The sequence below is a fragment of the Diadema setosum genome, chromosome 10, assembly GCF_964275005.1.
Source record: "Diadema setosum chromosome 10, eeDiaSeto1, whole genome shotgun sequence".
NCBI lineage: Eukaryota > Metazoa > Echinodermata > Echinoidea > Diadematoida > Diadematidae > Diadema > Diadema setosum.
Genome location: NC_092694.1, coordinates 22,242,200 through 22,264,698, shown reverse-complemented (window position 1 = coordinate 22,264,698; position 22,499 = coordinate 22,242,200). Strand labels below are relative to the sequence as shown.

At 38.9% G+C, this 22,499-nt stretch overlaps 1 protein-coding gene across 1 annotated transcript in view; it reads right to left on the bottom strand.

Moving 5' to 3' along the window:
- LOC140233851 (uncharacterized) overlaps nucleotides 1–22,499 on the bottom strand; it is a 163,870-nt gene that overhangs the window by 2,839 nt on the left and 138,532 nt on the right. The window contains exons 13-20 of the mRNA XM_072313943.1: nucleotides 21,728–21,790; nucleotides 20,822–20,917; nucleotides 18,182–19,174; nucleotides 17,110–17,178; nucleotides 4,437–4,445; nucleotides 3,438–3,497; nucleotides 1,113–1,259; nucleotides 87–362 (exon numbers count right to left, since the gene is read on the bottom strand). Of these exons, the coding sequence (XP_072170044.1) occupies nucleotides 87–362; nucleotides 1,113–1,259; nucleotides 3,438–3,497; nucleotides 4,437–4,445; nucleotides 17,110–17,178; nucleotides 18,182–19,174; nucleotides 20,822–20,917; nucleotides 21,728–21,790 (1,713 nt within the window). The remainder of the gene's footprint in view (nucleotides 1–86; nucleotides 363–1,112; nucleotides 1,260–3,437; nucleotides 3,498–4,436; nucleotides 4,446–17,109; nucleotides 17,179–18,181; nucleotides 19,175–20,821; nucleotides 20,918–21,727; nucleotides 21,791–22,499) is intronic.

Here is a 22,499-nt window from a genome sequence, read left to right as displayed (position 1 = left end):
CAGGGAGAAGTATGCTATATGTTCTACATAAATCAGACCACAGTCTACACTGCCCAGCTCTACTACACTCCAGTCACATCTCATACCTTGGTCCCTCTTCTTCAATGACCGGATTCATACTGCCGGTCATCATGTTGGGCTTCAGGAGGGCCAGGGGCAGCACCGGGTCTGAGATGGGCACCACGGGCCCCCCATTGGTGGTGCCCACGGGGCCGGTCTCCTTGCATCCATTCTCCCGCGGTGCAGTCTGCATGGGACCCTGGTAGCCCGCCATGACGGCCCGGGGGCAGCCCGAGGCGCTGCGGTGCGAGGCGTACTTGCCCGTGACGTGACCAGAGCCGTCACAGCCGGGTATGGGACACCTGAGAGGAGTGAAGGCAAGAAGATGCAAAGATGGTTAAATAGTTAGGAAGGACTCCCTCTGCAGAGGATGAGGAGCTGTAGGTGAACAAACTAATCTTTATTACTCTAATTCGCAGTATTGCCAATTCCTGGGTGCCTCGTGGCAAACATTGCATTAGATGCATTATGGGATAACTCAAGGGGCAAACTTGCACCCGGTTTCAGCTACATATGAACTCGGGTCATGTTCTGTTTTTATCCAGAGGTATTTTTTGTTGAAGATTTCTTCGCTTTTCATAATGTGACCAGCACATTGAAGCCTTGCAGCAGTGAATCATGGTTCTAGTGACTGTAAATCAGTAAGATTTAGAAGTTGTAAACTCTTCTTTTTTAAAGCTTAATTCTAACCGAAGAAAAAACAGCAACCAAAGAAAAGCTGACAAAAATTGCATTGAATTGCATGAGAACCGAGACACATACAAATGTACAATTCAACCGGAAGTGACAGTGCTCCTGAGGAATCCCACGTTGCATCCGTGACAGGGCTCAGCAGCATGCGCACAATTTTTCGTGCAGTGGCGATACCGAGAATTGCAAACGACACAGCTTTAATCACTTGTCAAACATCTTAATATTTACAGCGAACGATTACAGACCACCTGGTAGTGTTCAAACTTGTCCAAACAAAAGTAATCAACAAAATCCAACACGAAAGACCTCTGACCTGTAGGAGAAAAATAAACAAAAGCCGCTGACCAGCCATAACTCACTTTATAAGCCCATCCCCATCCTCTTCCCCCTCCTTCTTGGGTGACGTGTAGCTCTTCTTCTTGGCTCGTGGGCATCCAGACAGGCTGCGGTGAGAGGAGTAGTTACCAGTGGCGTGACCCGACCCGTCACATCCGGGGGTAGGGCACCTAGATGCCAAACGGGATGGGAATATGGTTGTAGGCTAATTAGTCTTCTGTAGTCTTTAATTGTACTTTGTTTTCTTTTGTGGTCCCTATGGGGGATTGAATAGAAAGGTGTATATAACTGATGAGAATGAGAAAGAAAAAAAAATATGTGCTTGTATGATCTACAGACACAGTGTATACTTGTATGCACATGTTTCATACTGACTTAATTATTCCTTTAGTGTGTGTGATCAAGTTTGTGCAAATGTAAGATCACATGGTATTTACAGAGGCATCAGCTGTGCCAAATGTCTTGACAATGTTACCATTACTGTTGATTTTCTGTAAAGGCCATACTCAATGAAGAATCAGAAAATTTGTAAACAATTCATCGTACATGCGCTAATTTCTTAATTTCACACAGGATCTTTTATTGCTTTATGTTAAAAAATTTGAAAGCAATCGAGGATGAGTATCAGACTCATTTTTTTAATCTATTTATCTATGCAACACTTGATAACTGTCAATACCCAATACTGCCATGAACAGCATTAGACAAAATAATTACTGCACAGTATCCTCCATGAGAGTCAAAACAGATTTAACAATGAAACAAACAAAACCAAAAAATGTCATTTTGACAAAACCTGTCTGCAGAAATGATCATAAAAAGAGTCAAGAAGAATCAAATAATTTATGCATTTTTTTTTTTCATTGAAGAAACATTGATTTGTAGTCGCACGAGTGACATTCCTGTAAGATGATCTATGTGTGTTGGTAGCCATTCAAGTGTTTAATCAATCAGTTGATGCAATTTTTCTCAAAACGATGGTGATGTTTCACAAGATATGTCTCAATAATCACTGGTCTTGACTTAATATCCTCTGAAAAAAAGCTTCCCCCCCCCCCACCCCCAATCCAACAACTCTTTCATCTTTAATATCAGATTACTTGAATGTACATTATAGGAACTTGAATGTCACTGAAAAGTTTTAAGATCATCAAATTGGTATAAGTAAATCAAATTACATATCTTTTATCGAAACAAAAATATGGGATTAAAGACCCAGTAGCATGGGGAAACATGGGTGGTCTGAATGAATCAGTTTTTACTTGCTACCCTCCAGGGGTACGTTTGAAACTACAAATAGCACCCACGTGGCACCAGCCACGTGTCAGCAAACATGTGCATCGAAGTGCACGCTCATCATTAACGGTCAACTCCAGTCAAGATTTTGTGGCTGTGTGTGCACTTACATAGAGATAAGTGATAAAGGTGTACACAATTCGTTACGGGGATTCTCAAATATATCCAAACCGGACCCATCTTACCACTCCATGAATCCCCAAGCAAAGGGGTCTTTGACCCGTTAAGGACGAGTCCCGAGTAAACTCGGGCAGGTGTCTATGGGAAATGCGTGTTGTGGCAAAATCAGTCCGTCCTCAACGGGTTAAGATACATACAATCTATTTACACAATGACACAAAATATCATGACCACCATCAAATATAAACCAGAAAAGAAGAGATTGACAGAGTGAGGGAGAGGGAGAATACATCTGCTGGCTGAAAATTGGGCAAAATGTTGTCTTTGGTGAGACATTTGTTAAGGATGGTAGTCATTATGGTAAATAGGCAAAGACAAAAACAACAACAGATGACTTGCAGACACCACAAATGCACACCCAAATGATTTATTAAGTATGGAAAATCATTTTGAAATGGAAACATGACAATAGGAAGATGACATGAGATACTGTAAAAATGGAAAATTTCATGTAATTTATCGCACTCAGTTGGGGGAAAAAAAAAAACGAATTTCACTTGTCTCTAATTCTGCGGAATCAAAGACATAAAACAAGAATGCATAGATGGTTCTAATCATAAGCATAGATGTTCCCCAGAATGTCATTTTTGCACTTCATCTGGTTTCACATCGCACAAAATCCGTGAAAGTTTCCACTTTTACAGTTGTGCAAAATGAAAGGCAGAGGTGGAAGGATTTATATTAGAATTAGATTAAAATGATGAAGGAACATGCAGGGTTGATTTAATGATTCAGGTTTCTACTACTAAAGAAATAAAAGTTTTAGTGCAGGCAAAGAATTGTCTAAAATAGAGGATCCTTGGAACTTTTTAGACCTATCAAATGGCTTTTCCACAAAAGGCGAATCGCAGAAATTCCTCAGAGAAACTTACTTTAAATCTTGCGTTCCTGGGATAAAAGCAGACTTATCTGCCATCGGACAACCGGACAAGCTGGGAACAAGGGTAAGGTGGAAAAAAAAAGCAATTCAAAAAAAGAAAAAAAAAAGGAAAAAGGGATTTTAATGTAAGCATTCAAGACATTCAAATGCATGGGGGAAAATTGAGTAAACAGATTTGGATGCAACTTTCTCAATAAACATCGTGCCATGCCACACATTCTTGCAGTGGGGGTAAAAAAACAAAAACAAAAACAGGAAGCATTACAAGTTGGGTTGTGCACAGCTTTCTCTAATAATTTGTGTAACTGAAAACCATGGAAAAATTTCTGATGGATTTTTTTTTTTTTTTTACCTTACAAGACTGCGGAGAAATATTCCTGTAATTTATGGACAAGTATGTGGTTTGGGTCACAGGAATGTTGATTTCTTTTTGAAAATTCTTGCAGGCTACCTTTCACCGAATAAATCAGGTACCACTTTCTGCAATGGGTTTTAATATGTGAAAGGTCTTGCACATTAGCAGTAACATACAACATTTGCGTGAATGTCATGCTCTTTTGTTTTATGGAATAAATCTCTGTGGATTTTGATGGCTATGAACTTCCAGTTGGTAAATTTTTACAAATGGTAAATTTTGGAATGACTGAATATTTTAGGGGAGTGTTTAAAGGAATGTGAAGAGATTCCATGAATGAATGTAGACAAATGCTAGAACTCTTAACATCAAAATGGATGGCAAATGCAAACGTGATTACAGATTGACAGTCGGTGGTTGATAGTCACTGATCATCGTAGCAGGAGGATAAACATGGAGCCACTGACACTGCAAATCATGTGTGAACGTGGAAGACGAAAAATGTACAGGAGTCGTATAGAGTATAGCACGACACGATTCGAGGTGAAATCAAACGGGGGCAAAGTACTTTCAAATGATGGGGACAACAACTCGCAGCCATTCTCAACTGACTGCATTCCTGACAAGAATACTTACGCAACAGGACTGATGATGGGTTAGTTGTTAATGATGCCATTGGAATTCGAGGTTGTGTTTGTTTGTTTTTTTTTTTTCCCCACAGGGATAAAAGAAAAGATGATGTGGGATCTCATGAAATATACATTTGTTAGTTTGCCCAGGGCGGGAGAGTAGCTTAGGTCTGGATAAGCTTAAACACTGCTCCAACTATTTACATTACTTCATCAATATTCTCCGAAACCAAAATAGAGGTAACAATGAAGGCACACACAAAGAATTCCATTTCTTTCAAAACATATACATAAGGGTGTAATATTTGGTCTTATAAAACCTGCCACCACAAAGACAATGAAAGCAAAAATAGTTGCATAATCAAAAGACCTTAATATAAATATACCATGGTTGGGGGAGAAACATTAAAAGTTCCTGTAATGTTCTACCTACTTGTCTTTGCTTCAGGAAATTCATAATGATTAAACACTTACAACTCCAGATAATACTAATCTTTTGGCATTACAGACAACATTTTAAAATACAACATTTTCCAATCTAAAAAAACTCGTGATCCTTCAGAGTGAATATCATTCACATTCACAGAAGACGTACATGCACAAATAACACTCTCAAGGTTCCATAATTAATGGGGCCTTTCTTTAATATAACACTGCATTTTAGAGAATCGATTCGCAGTGAAACACTAATACTCACTCACACCACATTCACATTTGGAAAATCAATTCCCTACCCTCTCTTTTTTTCTTCTTCTTTTTCTTCTGAAATTTGTTACTTTACCTGGTAGTCATTCATTGTTTTGAAGCATTTTAAGTGTCTTTGAGGAAAAAAAAAAACCCTGCATGAATTTTTCCTCATATGACTGTTGGTTTCATAATCGAATATGTATCCCATTAAAGTGCATGTATCACAGCAACAGCTACGCTAAATGATGAATCTAATAACAAGATTACTACATAAAAAAGCTTTCTACAACAGATTTTGATTGTGTTGGAAAACACAAATCATCTATTTGTTTATCTAACTTAAGGATAATCAATGATATTTGTTAACAAATGTCTTCATTTTTCTTTAAAACATACTTCCATTACTATGCGATGTGTAATCTCAAAATATAACCCTGTTAAAAGCAGCAAAAGGCTTATTTGGTAACTTTGTTTCAGGTGGTTGCCAAAGACCAAGAAAAAAAAAAACCCCAGTTTTTAAACAAGCACTGAAAATCTACATTGTCCAAAAACCGAATTATGGGAAGAAAATATAAATCATTTCCCTAATTTTACTTTCTACGACTCCTGTCTCTCTCAGGCCCACTTTTTCTTTAAGTAGTGTGTGTCCCTTTAAGATGGACCAATAAACCAACCTCCTGTGGGATGAATAGTTGCCCGTGATATGACCCGATCCATCGCATCCAACAGTGGGACAGCTTGGGTGGAAAGAGATTCATAATTTGCCAAAGAATGAATAAGGAAATAATAAATATAAAGTCTCTAAATATTATGGTTTCAAAACAAAAGAGATGATAACATGAGGCACGGACACAGACAAATGACAACATAATGCGATGAACACAAACTAACAAGTAATTTTCTACTGTAAACATAAAGCAAAAAGAAAACCAACAACAACCACCGATGCTTTATAGCAGTGCACAAAGTGTACATACAATGTAAAATGTACAAATTGTCGACTAGAATTGTATCCATTTCCATACATTTACTGCAGTATGGTACCACATATTTTGAGACTTGTAGGACAATTTTCATGAGTGGTTGACTTTGCGATTGAGAACCACTCTCCAGTAACTGAGGAGAAATCAAAGCATTGTCCTTTTTCAGGAGAAAGGTTTGTGAGTTTCATCTTTGGAAATGATGCACAACACGTTTGTGCTGTGAGAAGCAATATTTTGGTGACTTGTTATTTTTCGCGAATATCAGTTGACGCGAAAATTTTAAGAAACCCAAAGAACAGTGAAACATACTGAATACACAGTATCCTATCCACCTCTCTGATATCCTTGCCAATACCACAAGAAGGTAGCTGTCACAAGAGGGCAGCAAACACTGCCCTCCTAGCAACAGGCAATGGTTGAACTGCATACGTATTATACACTGTAGCACACTCCCTGAAGAGTTTTCCACACACAGCTTGTGAAGGAACCTCTTTGTCGATCTGCTAACACTAACTTGTTAGGGGGAAACTAGGTTAGCCTCAAAATATCTCACTTGACCTTGTTGCAGTATGAAAAAGAAAGGAAAAAGAAAAGAGGTTGTCTGTACTGCCACAGAACCCACTTAGATTTGTAGACAGATCATTGGTTCAGAGCTCCAGGTATAATAGAGAGAATGTAGACTACAAATGCCTATTCCTGGTCTGTGCTTGAATGAGAAAGCAGAGACATGAACAGAGCATGTTAACCCATTCTGTGCCAGGGACTTTATATAGTGTGTATGACACTATGGGCTTTTCTGTGCTTACTGGTACTCAAGCACATAAAGGGTTACAAACTCTTTATGTACCATGGTGGAAACCCCGTGTGCCACGTTATTCTGAGACACGAAGGTAGTCATGCTTTGGGAAAGAATTCTGTTTTTTCAATTTGTATAACTTCTACAAATTTCTGTTAAGCTGGACATAATAGTGAGCAAAGTTGAAGAGGAATGCCAAACTTTTGCTTCCATATACAATGAATAACAATTCTATTTTCAATTTTTCTTTTCAATTACCAGTTGCTACATGACTGTAAAGGCATGACTTTTGCACATAAAATAGTGACAGAAACTTTGAATGTACACGCAAATCTAGTTGGGAACACCGCTTGATAGTCAATCACCACATAGAATGCAAGCCGCATGTGACAGGAACATAAGCGCGAGAAACGCTTTGATTGTACCACGGGATTCGCGACTTATCGATCGGTATTGGCGGCTTTGTTGAGCACAATATGCGAAGTTGGCACGCCGTCGACTGAGCCGGACGTGCGAACGTGGCACATAGAGAGTTAAGGAAACTACAACACTAATAGAGAGAAGAATGGAAATCTATGACAGTCAAAGATGAAATAAAAAGACAAAAGAAGGAAGAAAAACCCCAAGGAATATTTTCAGCAAAACTGAATGGATACAGCTATATCTAAACTCTGTACGATGGGATAAAAGAGCAAGATAGTGATGAAGCCAACGTAAGGATAATACGTGTCTTTGGAATAACAAATTAAATTGGTAAAAGTCCACTAAGAGAACCAAAGAATGAGAGAGAAAGAAGAGAAAGAGAAAAACAAACAAACAAACAAACAGACAGACAGAAAGGCAAACAGACAGATAGAAGTGGAAGGAAATTAAGAGATGAAACAATGAATCCTGTACATTTAAGAGTGGATATTTGGACTTATTTTAAATCAATCTCCTCTTGAAACCTTTTTCAGCATATTTTCCCAAGCAGCGGGTGAAGCAATTTGAAGATTCATGTCTTAGATTGTCAACGTTGGTAAAGGATAGCAGGTGGTATTCCCCAAAAGGAAAATGGTTGACCATCACCCAGCCACATTTTAACAGGTGACAATATTTCATGATCTAGTGAGCTCTAATATGCATTTGAGGTAGGCCCTAAGTGCCATTCACTTCGGAAAAAAAAAATCTGATGGACAGAGTAAGGAAAAAAAAAATGCAAGTTCAGAGGGCCCCACAATACGAAATGTGTAAAAATATTCAAGCATGAAAATGTGCCCCACAAGGCTACTGTAGAGTGTCCTAAAATATGAAAATGGTAAACAAAAAACAAAACAAACACAACAAAATTACATGAACGCACTTAAATCTCAACAATTACAAAAGAACTACAAAAGCAAAATTAGTAAAAATAAAAGTACAGACAATTTGAACAATCACAATAAGAAAACAAAGAACAACACGTCTTCTATATGGTGGCATGCAATGAACTATTGGATTCAATTTTTGGCTTTGCTGCTAACACAGTAAAGCCTCATCCAAACCCGGAGTTCAATTAGGAAGTGTTCAAATGTGTAAGGACATCTTTCTTCTAACTTGGTGAAATATATTGAGCATATATGTAGGAATTTGTAGAGATATTCATCTGCACATTGTGACTCATTTGTCATCTCCATCTACAAAAGTTATCCATTTTGAACAGAAAATCTACATTTTTCCTTAACCCGTTGAGGACGAGTCCCGAGTATACTCGGGCAGGTGTCTATGGGAAATGCGTGTTGTAGCAAAATCAAACCGTCCTCAACGGGTTAACTTGTCCAAGGGTATTCAACAACAAGAAAGCACGCAATAACAAGCTAAAGATTTTCATCACTCCAAAAATATATCAGGTTCGTCATATCTGAGCTGCAAGTAAATACAAAGGTATACTAGTATTGCTCGGTGGATTCCTTGTTTGGAATGAGTATCAGTCTCGATGATGTATCCATTTCTCTGATTTTATCTTTATCATCAAAGCAATTTTTTCTTTGTTTTAGGGAGAAACAACATATCACCTGCGAATTTGATCTGATAACACTAGTGTACACTACCTCTGGGGTATTGAATTGCTTGTAAATGACACCTTACACCACTGTGAAATTCCCAAAGAGTATATGTGTAAGCAACATTACAACAAGGATAACTGCTGGATTAAATATCTCAAATCTCTGGGATGATATCGTCTTCGGGGAAAGCGCAAATTCATGGGTATTTCTGTCCCCTTAATCTCAAGGAATGATCAGTCTATGTTAAACTTGTGTGCCAGATTTGTCTTGGGATAATGCATGCTCCTATCTTTTCATATTTTAGTTCTAATGCCACTGAAACAGCAGCAAACATAAAAAGACAAAACGGTCTTGTCTTCACATTCCTGCTGGTGACTTCATTTTCAGACAGCGCTGACGCAAACATGACAAAATTCACGGATCTGAAAATAAAATTGATATCAAAGACATACTATGACAGAGAGATAGCAGATGGACAAACAGCAGACAAAAATAGATCGGTGGTCTTCTCTATCCAGGGTAGCATCTTCAGTGCTGCCACTGTTCTACCAGCCAGAGGGCCCTGCCATTATTACTACCCTAGAGTTGCCAGGTACCCATTTTATACACCTGGGTCGAGAGGGACACGGTGGGTATAAGACATCTTTTCCAAGTTCGTAGGCACTTAACAGGATTCAAACTCGGAACCTCTAATTAAAAGTCTTATCTACCACGCCACAAGAGCCCCCATAGATGGATAAAGATAGATAGATAGATAGATAGATAGATAGACGGATGGATAGATAGATAAATAGACAGATGGATAGATGGATAGATAGATAAATAGACAGATGGATAAATAGACAGATGGATAGATGGATAGATGGATAGACAGATAGATAGCGACAGATAAATAAATGAATTGGCTGATAAATCAACAGATAGAAAGAGATAGACAGATGGACAGATAGAGAGGAGAGGAAGAGGGAGATAAAAAAGGAAAAAGAAAACAAGATAAAGAGACAGATAGACAGACAGACAGACAAATTGAAAAAAAATAGAAGGCACAGACCACACATACACATTCTATTAAACATGACTACAGTATATAGTATGCTGTGTTTGGTAGCAAAACCCTCAAAGTGCGCTGCCCTGTGTCGGGAGATAAAAAAAAACACAAAAAACCAAAGATACCCGTTTTCAACATTAGTTATTTCTGGGGGTTTTGTTTTGTCGTTTAAAAGGCAAAAAGAGAACATCCACAAGCCTGAATAATCAAGAAGGCTTCTGTAAGGATGGCTGTCACTCGGGTGCCTGGATTTCGTTTCTCTCGGAGGACTTTTACCATCGCACCTGCCTCAAAGTGGGAGAGCGTGGCATCAATCATCAAAAAGTGCATGTTCAAATCGATGATGTCACCTTAATGACATTCACTCATCCCATGTTCCTTTATACCCACCCCCCCCGCATTTTAGTTTTCCACCTAAAAAAGCGGAAATGAGAATTCCTTCCTAAATAAAATTCCTGGAAATCCTCTTCTTAGAAAGTCAACTGAATGGAAGCACCCTTGTTAACCTTCGAATAACATTGGGGTAATTTCTGGCACCCTGAAGTGAAGAAAGCATCTGAAAATCACATTGACAGTGACAGTCAGACAAAGAAGGATAAATAATGATAATAAAACATCTCCTACATTCCCCCCCCCCTTGTTTTATTTTACACTGACAAGGAGCCAAAAAAAGGGTAAAACCTCACGAAGTAATGGATTTTTCAGCAATATCATTATTCATGAATGTGGCTACTGCTCTGCCTTGAAGGTGAACTTGTGTCTCGGTGGCATCGAAAATTTACATTTCCCAAAATCATTTTGTAAAAGGGCAGACCGTGAATGAATAAATAAATTGAAATTTGAGAGAACGTAGAGCTAAGGCACATTCTAGGCAACAATTTGCCTTAACGCTGCCATTCTAGTACTGTGCAATAAAGGTTGTCTAATGTTACATGGCACATAGATGAGTGTCTGTAAAGCTTTCGGAGTGTTTGATATGAGAATACTATTTAAGTGTGCGATGTAAAACCATATATAAACCCATTGCCTTTTATGTACCTTCAAAAACTGGCTACCATGCACCACAATACTTTCTGATGTCTATGATGACAACGGTAGAAAAAATATTTATATCTGATTACCAACTTTAATTCGCAGTAACACTACAACACTTAGTATACGTATTTTAAGTACATTGTACATCTGTACAACTGCAGTGTAATCCTACTGTTACAATTACTATTACAACTACTACTTCTACTACTACTACTACTATTAATAATAATAGTAATAATGATGAATACATTGTTGGTAAAAGGCAATTACAATAAAATGTGCATGTGGTTACAACTTGTGTGTGGTTTGTCCAATGATAGAATAGCACCCTCTGTCGGCAACAGAGTCTTTTTTTCTCTCTCTCTTTTTTTTTTCTTTTTATGTTTTTTTAGTACATAGTATTCATTGCCTGTGGGATTCTGGTGGACATTGTGCACATCCTGTGATGATTTCAAAATCTTGTAGAGGATAGGTTCATAGAAAAGGTGGGATTGAATGGGTCATACTTTTAATGGCAACCATATCCCCTCAAATAGTCGTAATACAAAAGCTGTCGTGTGCTCCACACTTCCACTGTATTGAACTGGTCCAGGAAGGATCCCATTTACAATGAGCAATCAAAAGTGAGAGAGGTTGTTTACTCCTATAGTGAATTCTTTTGAAAGGTTTATTTCAGTATAAAATGGCAACAAACTTTTCAGCCAGGTGTACAGTCCTATTGTGTGAATGTGGAGCTGCAAACTACTAGCATTCAACTCACACTCTACTAAACAACTACACTTCATGCTAAACTAAACTTATTGAAATATTGAGAGGGGGAAACTGGGGAAATGTCTCGATACCAGTGCTGCATATTATATCAAAATCACAATGGTTAAAACGGTTTCATATTATATCAAAATCACAATGGTTAAAGTGGTTTAAAACTTGCCCTTCTCAAGTACCTATCACGGTTCACGAGAAGGTGATACAAATAAGCTATACCTGGCTATATCACTGTCCAAAAAGTAAAGCACTTTCCAAAGGGCCAAATCTGCAATAACAGTGACTCATGAATATCGTGGTAGAGAGAGAAAGAAACCGAAAGTCTAACTGACCTCACCCATCATCAGTGGCAGCTTGAATCTAGTCATGGAATCACGGAATGACTAATGCTACTTTGCCACTGTCGTATGATCCGCAACGTCTGGGCCACTAGTAGCCAATCGTGGAATCTTTGTTTATGTCTATCACAATTTGACCCACAACTGAAATCGTGGTCTTAACCGTGGAGTAATTGTGGTTATCGTACCAAGATCCTATCAGATCTTGGGGTCAGTTGTGGCAATCGCATTGATTGTAGGAAATTTTTGGAATGTCGAAAACTTGCCTATGATCAATGCTACTACCAAGATTTGATAAGATCACCATCGATGATTACTCCGTATTTGAGACCACAATTTCGATCATGCCATAAATTTTGAGCAATAATAAACAAAATTCCACGATCAGCTAATGGCCAATCGTGGCACATGTAGCGAATCGCACGACAGTGGGAACCCAGCAATAACCTGTAAATTTCAAACTAAATTTTTTGATTCCTAAGCAGTGACATGGTACACATGTGCCTACATTCACACATATACACTATCTAACAACTTTTATGATGGTAGTTTCCCTTTGTATTTTTTAAAATCTATTTGAGATTCATATATGTTTCTGCAAAGTATTTTGTTAATACTTGTCTTTTTAATCTAATACGATGTACACAAGTGCGGATACCCATGGAGACGCGTTCAGCAAATCATCTCATATTACAGATCATCACTTCACTCCCACTTATATGCCACTCAAGTGCTGGCAATGTTTGGTCAAGTGACTCATTAATTGTTGATGTGCTGCGTTTGCCTGCCGGCACACTGGGACGGCTTGCTTTGTTCGTTGGCCAGCAACGTGGGACCCTTTGTGTGAAAAGCATGCAGAAATCTCTGGCTCATAAAGAGGTTCAGGAGTGGTTCTCATGAATGGATGAGAGTTCCACTGATGGATGTTTCTGCCTTCATTCATGTACGATGTTCGAATTCTTATACTTTCATGTTTTTATAATTTAAATTTTCTGCATCTTTCTTCACTCGAGAATTGCTTTAGAGATCCTGGCCCAATTTCATAAAATATGTTAGAATAGCAACTCTTGTTGGAATGGAAACTTCTCATAGCAACAGCCAATCAGGAAGCTGGATTATTACCATGACAATTGCCATTCCAGCAAGAGTTGCTATAATATGTCAACTTTTTATGAAATGGGGCCCTAGTACCCTTCTGTGCCCCTAAATAAACATACAGGAATTATGGCACACAATCAGAGCAATTTCACTGCTCCGATCAAAATATGCACACAAATTACAATCAGAAACTGAATTTTTTGTGGCACGAAATACTTCAAGATTTGCAACATCCAGCTGCTGCAGTGCATGTACCTGTATATCACACATGCAATAAGAAGACATTGATCAAATCATCTTAACCTAATGATTTAGTTTGTTTCCACACTTTCAGAATGTTTTGGTCACATGATCTTAATCTTACATTCATCTCTTTTTGAGGAGGGGGTACAATAAAACATTCAGGGGGAACTATGTTCGTGCACTGTATATGTGACCCGCTACAACGAAATGATCCTAAAGTTGGGCGAGGTCGATTATTTGAAAATTGCACGATATAATCCCCTAATCTTTCTGCTTTAAATTGATGTATAACACATTTTATAAAAATAATCGGCTGCGGAGATATCGATGTTTAAAAGAGAGCATGTCGAGACGTCTGGAAAATCACTGTTTAGAGAAAAGCGCCCTAAAAGTCTTCCTTTCAACACAATCGTGATCAACGGACACGCAAGTCACTTTTCACCTCTGGACAATAGAAGGTAAGCCCTAGCAACCCCCGAAGAGTTCATTCAAGCACATCAGCGTCGGCGGTCTCCTCACCAACCAATCAGTGACCAGGATGTGAGAAGTGGCTGAGCATAGCGCACCCATTCGACTGGGCAGTGTGCGAGCTTCAGGCTTCGGTTAGCAGCAAGCAGCAAACTGACCAATGAGATCACTCTGGTCGTTGTTAGGGGCGGAACCTATCCGTGGCGCTCAATCCAAATTTTCGAACCAGTTTCTGCTTCGTTGAAACGCCAAAAAACATGGCTCAGAAAAACGCTATTTTTTTTGGTCTTTCCTTTAATCATTTTGCTTCAAAATTTCGACACATGATAGAAGACATGTTAGACTCCAATAATATATCAAAATCAGAAAATCGTAAGTTTTGACCAATTTTAATGCTCTGACTTTAAACTCGATTTTCACGGCTTCGACCGTGCACGACTTTAGGACCTTTTTGTTGTAGCGGGTCACATATGATCTATACAACAATATTAGATCTGTGTGTGTTGAGGTGGCCAGTGTTTGGGATTATGGTGGGTTAAGTCTTTATACCTCTTGACCCCTTATCAATTCAGATATTAGGTTCCACAGAACAAATCATTCACCTTTCTACACACTTATATCTTACATCATGCAAGCTCTTAAGATAAAAGTCAAATATTTTCAGTAGAAAACTTTGATAGTGCGTATAAATGCATTGACTGTGTAATGTGTGTGTCTGTGTGTGCATTTCTTAATGACATTACACACTGTCCTGTATATGACCACAATCCGTGTAATACCCACATAGACCCAACCACTGTGATAACCATTTCACACCTTGTGGAGATAACGGAGCAAGCACTTGTAAAATATACGCATGCTGTTCAATGCCCAAGTGTATGACGTTTTCTCACAAAGAATGAAAGTCATAACAAGGGGAAATAAAAGTCCATCCATAGTCCAAAGTCTATACTAACCAGCTTCTTAAAATGTGACGAGGCAGCCTTCAGCACAAAGGACAACTAGTCAATGCAACTAATCACCACTTTAACTTAACAAAGAAAAACAAACACCCCTTCAATATAAAGAAACAAAAAGTCAAAGACAACGAGGCATGCAGAATCTACTGCTACAAAGCTAGACAATGTACAAATATGTACTGGCTATGACCAGAAAAAACAACAACAACTTAATTCTCCTGTATGGCGGCTCTGAGTTTCAAAGAATAAAAGATCAGAGAAAAACCAGCCATGATTCAGTGGTATATTGTCAAAAAATGAAACTTTGATGACCAGATATCGCATTTCTCCCCAGGATTAATGCACGGAGATCAAATTCCTACAGGCAATGGGTTGATATCAAGAGTATACACACTAAACAGTCAAGCCCATGACAAAACCAATTCCTTGAAAATTTCAAAGAAACTGACAAAGAAAATGAGTCTAATGTTTGTCAAGTCCTTGACTGCTTGGAAAACCAGCAACTGAGATGTGCGATTCTTTTGATTTGATTTGCTTTTTAGCTGAATTGCAACACCAGTCATTAGTTCTCAGCTTGGAATCTGAAATACACAAATCCTGTTTGCGTAATTGTCATTACTATTCTAATGATTGCCCAATATTTATCATAGCAAGCATTTCCTTCATTGCTATGGTAATAACAGTTATTTTGATAAAGGAAAAACTGTTATGAGTTTTTGAAAGCAAATTGGTAAGAAATAGTCATTGGTAAACTGATTCAGATCATGTCATAGTTTTATAGCCAGTCTAGAATATGGAGAGTAATGTACATGTATAATTTCCATTAAAATGGCAATTAATAGCTCCTCAATTTCATTTTGGGAGGATTTCATTTTCGAGCATTGCAACATCTCTACTCTTGATTTTGGCCAAGAAATTCGAAACCACCATACAGGAGTCTATGATGGGCAAAAGGTCTTACGTGCCGTGAGTAATTTACAGACTGCTGGAGATAGAATTACACAAACTGCACTCGGTAGGTAACTTCTTTGTTCATGTTGATCTAAAATCCACACACCTACACATGCACGGTGCATATTAATAAATAAACAAATGGAATGAAATGACAAGCAAATATTCATTTTGTTTGTCTATACAGGATACGTATTGAGCGACGTCCCGCAAAGACAGGTTATCCATTGAATGGCTGATTTTCTTTTTCTAGTAAACATGCTAGCAAACCAATGTCTTGAACAATCACGTGTAACTTGTCTTAAGATATGGCTAAGTCTGTACCACTCTTTTATGCTTTTATCACCGGTCAAGTCACAGAAAGAAAAATATTATGACTTTTTCAGAAAAGATTTATGTGATAAATGGTGTGTTTAAGAGATTTATGTGTCAGTAAATATTTTATACAAGAGCATTCAAACTGATTTGCTTCATGTCATCACTCATTTGGTGCTTTTGTTTTGTTACAGTCTTTTAAAATTCCTGTCACCACCCTTGACATGCATTCATTTCTTGCCAACACCAATGACCTTTTGCCCAGCACCTTACATATTCATGAACACAAAATAATCAAGATTGGCAAGAGGGACCTGCCAAAAATACCAGAATTAAACCCATTCAAAAAAAGAAAAAAAGAATAGAGAATATATATATATATATGTGTGTGCTTCATCTAAAACATCAACACTTTACAACCACTAACACAAGTCCAATAGATACACAAAAGAGCTTTGGAATGGTAGGTTCTTCCTTTAAGGGATGATTAATGCCAATTTATGCACTAGTACTTGATGTCATAAGATGTGTGATAATAATAGCAATCAGGCACATTATTTCACAAATGAAACTGCTCTATCGATAATCAAATACATGCAATCCTTTCATTGACCCCTTGATTATATTGTATGCAGTTTTACAAACTGTGCTGTGACCATATGATCAAACTTCTAACATATGACTACTGCTTTATTTGCTAGATTAAGAACAATTTAGGATCTCAATATTTTAAGAGCATGACATAATGTTCGTAGGCAAATCAATTTCACAAATGTAGAAAAAAAGAGTTGAATCGAATCTCTAACAGCACAAGTCACTACAGACTTGCGAATAAGTCTTCTTCATGGGGAATACATGCAGGTTTCTACCGCACAAATTGAAACCATTCCAAAGCTTTTGTCATTAAAAAAAAATGTCCCTCCTAAAACAAAGAGAGGAAGGGTGTCTACATCTGGTGTGGAATCCCTACCTGAGCGAATCCCGCCTGGGTTCATACATAGCCTTCATCGTGTTAAGTTTGTTTGCTTTTTTGAGAGGACTAGTGGTGAGGTAGAAGATTGGGATTATAGAAAGTTAAAGGTGTCATGGGGGTGGGGAGGTTGGGGTTGGTGATGATTTGATTGAATACACGTGGTGTTGTTCATCAAAATGAGAGCAGAACAAAATGGGGAGAAAGAAAAAAAAATGATAATGTTAGTAAACAGTGACATCACTTCAAATGATAACATGAATCTGCTTTGACAAATGCATTTAAAATCATGACAGTGCATGTGAGAGAACACAACACATCAGCCCCATTGCCAACTAAGTAGCTGTTTTGAAAGATGAAAATTTGATGACTTAGATGCAAATCTCTTTTATATGGTTAATTCAATTTTTGGGTAAAGTGGTGGGAAATACAGAAAGTAATGCTACAAATGTACCTCACTATGTCGTACGGTACGCACCATTGAAGTCATAAAGATAATCATTAGCTAAATCATAATCACTCTGTTGCCCAGTACTATTAATATCTTAATCACGTTTGATGGAAACAAGTTGACCATTTTGAGGTACTGAATAAAGACCCATAACCTTGAACGTCTTCGAAGTGGGGATGAAATACAGAAAAAAAAAATGTTTCATGAAAGAATGGTTAGTAACTATGATGACATAAAGGTACTAACATTAGATGGGGAACCAAGGAAGATCAAAAGACACAAAGCAATGATCTTGCTACATTTAGTTTTTAACTATGCTGCCACTAGATCAGTAATTGAGTTCAAGCAAGTGATGAGATTCTGTTATTTTCTAAATCTGCTACTAAGCTTCTGATTACAGTTGAATTTCTCCTTTTTTTTGGGGGGGGGGGAGGGTGACTTGCATTGTATTAGAGGGGGATGAAGAATTGGTGCGTCACGTCAATTGCTGGGGGTAATTGTTAGCAGCAGTGTCACACACAAGGATGCAAGTCAAGACATGTCAGCTTTATGATTGGCTTGGATTTAAAGCAATGGGAATGGACCTCTCGGTATTTTGTTTCCGTGGGGTAATATACTCACGAAGGTTCATCACGGGAGAAGCTCGTCAGCGACACGTTGCCGCCACTCGAAACGACAGCATTGGGGGCGATGGACGTCAGAAGTCCTCCTCCAGATGAGAGGGCAGTGCCCCCTGTGGTCAGTGGCACACTGGAGGCCAATGACCCCGTGATGGAGGTCAATGGACTACTGAGTGAGGTCAACGACCCAGTGAAGGGAGTCAGGGGAACGCTGGGCAGAAGTGGCTGTTGCTTCCTCGCCGCCGAAAAGTCCACGGCTTGGTCGTAAGAACGCGGGATCTGCAGGATGGTGGGCGAGTTGCTGCTGGCTGAGGTGGGCGGGGCGGGCGAAGGGGACTGAAACGAGGAGAAGACTGACGCGGCCGGATTCGGCAGTACGGGCTGGGGAATGGACAGCTGGACGATGCCAGACGAACTGGACCCTGCAGCCGACATCTGTTGGGTTGGTGTCTGAGTGGGAGGGGGCGTGGGTGCCGGGAGAGGACTGTTGAGCTGTGAGAGCGGGGTGAGTGGGGAAGAATGGTGACTGTCGGCCTTGCTGGACTTCATGCTCAGGTCCAGCGTGCCGTTGCTGTCCATCTTGACCAGGTCCAGGGGCTGCTGCTGCATGGCAGTGGTCGTCGTCGGCGCCAACGACTGGGGCAGCTGCATCGGTATCGCCAGGTGGGGCAGCACGTTGGGCGGCAGCGACTTCAGCGAGAGGTTGATGGCTGCCGCAGCCAGAGTTGCCTCGCTGCTGTCCACCAGGCCGTCGTTGGGCAGCGCTGGGCGCTTGTGGGGCGGGAGCAGCCCCGCCGCCGAGACAACCTTGGGCGCGATGCGTTTGTGGCTGGTGGCAAACTGACCCGTGGTAGGGTTGAACGACGCCACGATGGATTCTGAAGGGAATGGTTTGGGGGTGAACTTCTCCAGCGGGGTGGAGCGAGGTGTGGAGGAGCTAGAGATGGTAGTGACTCCCGTCATTGGATCTACTTCCTTCAGATACATCGGTCTTCTAGTCAGAACAAGATCCAGAAGGGTGGGAAAATTAATCACATGATGAAATCAACACATTCTTTTTAAAGAATCAAGCTTTGAGACAGGATTAGAAGTATTTCAAAGTCATATGGAGTACATGGTCTAATCTTGACTAGGACAAATGCCCAAGAGTCTACATTCATCAAGAAGTACACCCTGTGATTTGGATCAAATGGCTGATTGAACTAAAATAAGGCATTGTTTTGTGAGCAATTTTTGTGTGTATTGTATTTCTTCGCAATATCATGCTGGAACATTTCATATATCCAAATTTTGTTTTCTCGTTAATGTAGATACATCAATTTTGACAACAATGTGTATCTGCCATCCCCAAATGTTACCTGCAAGCTAAAATGTAAAAATGGTCAATCAATTATCAATCAGATGTGATTCCCAAGTATGAGATTCAGACTGACCAATTTGGACAATTTGAGTGAATTTTGTAGACAACAAAATAGTAATTTTCATTTTAAGCCCCACCCCCCATTTATCAAAGCTTGGAAATGTTATATTCACTCCAGAAACTTTACTAAGATTTCTTTCAAAAGCTGGAACTGTAATTTTCAAAATTTCATTTACAAGAGATTCAGTTCCAATAGATGCAATTACTGCAGCAATGTTCTGCTTGTAATCAAAATATGCTTACATTGGCCACGATTAACAATGACAGTTTGTCTAGTCCGAGGATCATTATTGTTTTTTTATGATGTAGACATGCTTTGTAACATCTTGTACGCCAGCAGACATTCAAAAAGAATGCATGCTGACACAATCATGTGCAAGATAATCCTATTTTGCACTTGCTTTTTTAGTCCATGAACTAAATTCAAACCATGGATTATATTTAAAGACCCGGTATCGTGGGGATTCATACGTGGCTTGATTCATCTGCTGCCCCTCGGGGTACAATTGAAAACCCACAAATATATGAAGAGTTTGTTTGCAAAAACCGATAAGTCCATTTTTGAAGATTTTGAAGTACGGTCTCTGTCATAAAGTACAAAATGATACCTTTTAAATGATACATTGGTCACTACATATAAAGGTATATTTTTGAAGTTATGGTCAAAAGAAGCAAAAATTTCGTTTTTCTTGACCTTTAATCGCAAATATCTCCATTTGACAAATATGGACTTACCGGTTTTTGCAAACAAACTCTTCATATGTAATCAAAGTATATGCTCATCGGTAACAATTGATTTCAGTTAAGATTCTTCAGCCGAGTGTGTATTTCCTCACAGAGATCAGTGATAAAGCTTTGTGCAATCGCTATGGGGATTCTCGAATACTGTATAAGTGGTTATTTTCGTGAGGGTTTAATTTTCGCAAATTTCGCGAATCAGTTGGATCGTGAATATAACAACAAACGAAAATGTCACCATACACTAGAGTAAAATGCATGCAAGATAGCGTTGGTGTCAATTCGCGAAAACAACCTATCGCGAAAATGCCTGTGACCTTCTAATTCGCGAAAATATCTGTACGCAAAAATAACAGCTTGTACAATATATCCAAGCCGGGCCAGCCTTTTCACACCGTGGTATATCCCCACTCTACGGGGTCTTTAAACTACCTCTGTGAATTTAGGGCTCTATGTCTTCTGCAGCCAAAGAGGCCAGCTCACCCTATGACTCTGTTGTCGCTGGGAACACGTGGCGTGGAAGTGGGTCCGTGTATAATGGCCAGCTTCTCGGCGGCTGCTATCGGACAACCAGACAGGCTGTAGGAAACATAGCAAGAATCAGCATGAAGTGCAGTACCCCTGTTTTACTGTATTTTCATTCCATGGGTACCAACTCAAGTCCAGAATGGGAGTAGGGTAATTACAGGAACACTTCATTCCTTGGTAGCACAGTACTACGGAAATATAGTAACACTGTGAGCTTTCTTGCAGGAACACAGTTTGCTTTGAAAAACAACTTAATTTACTCATCAAATTCTATTTGGACAATACATATCATATGATCGATCAGTGTACTATGTTTCATCTTTCAACATTGGTAATACATCGTTTTCAGTTTAAAACCAATGAATCATCTTTGCGCTATTGTTTCTTATTTCAAAAAACACAAAATTTTGCAGCTTATCAGGATTAGAAATTGTATCCTTTCTGGCAGCATAAACAATTTTCAAACATTAATTTTCCAAGCACTTTGAAGATGATTTCATGTCGCAATTCACTTCTGCATAATCCATCTTGGATGGCCAAATACAAATCATTGCAATGATAAGCATGCCAAAAAAAAGTACAACTGTTTCTGTGATTGATGGCATACTATATCAAAATATGCCAGAACAGGCTTGCACATACTGATTTATAATTGAAAAGGGCTTACAGGAATTGAAGTATTGTCATGAAGGCTTAGGGTCTACTGCCAAATTCATGTTAAACGCATTGTTAATTAATTGGCAGCTGATCACTGGTATCAACCTGGGTTTATTACAAGCCAGTCTTCAGCTTACTTTTGAGTAGATGAGGCTGGTTCCAGCCAAAGTGTAGCCTAAGGCAATAATGCCAATCTGCTCTTACCTGCGATGTGAGTTTCTGTTACTGTTGACATGTCCCCGCCCTGAGCAGCCTGGGGTGGGGCACCTTAGGAAAAACCACAGTACAAAAAAAAAAAAGTTAACCAAAAGTTGAACACAGCTGGAGAGCTTTTTATTTGCCATTCAATTATCAAAACTGATACCTTTTTAATAAATAAACTAATTTGCAAAACTAAAGTGCTTGCCTAAAGTATCAATTGATGATACTTACACCATGTGCTCATTTTCTTGTTATATACCTACATTGTACATTGTATTCAAAATAGGAAAAATCTTATTTTAGTGACAAACATTTCACGTACAGAGTTACAGTAAATAAAAATTTCATTATGGTGAAGAATGAAGAATGATGAACAATGTTTATCGCAATCAATATGTTCAGCCGAAAGAGAGGACAGTCGGCATTTTCATCAATCCTGTATGGAAAGCGGGTCACCATAAGCTTCATACACACATAGCATATACTACACACATACATTTTAGATACACACATGCAGACACATACATGCTGTATAAAACACAACGAATGCCATGCATCCACATACACACTCACAAATACCTGATACCACACACACAGACACTGGTGAATGAATTAGCAACAGGCCAACAAAAAAGTTAGTCAGAACAGTTATCTAACGGCAATGGAAAACAAAAGTCATAAAACTCTAAAGAAAAATTACAGTGCTATTAGTGTCACCCACATGGTATGCATAATCTATTCTTAGTGCAGTGTAAACTAAGCTAGATATGCATAT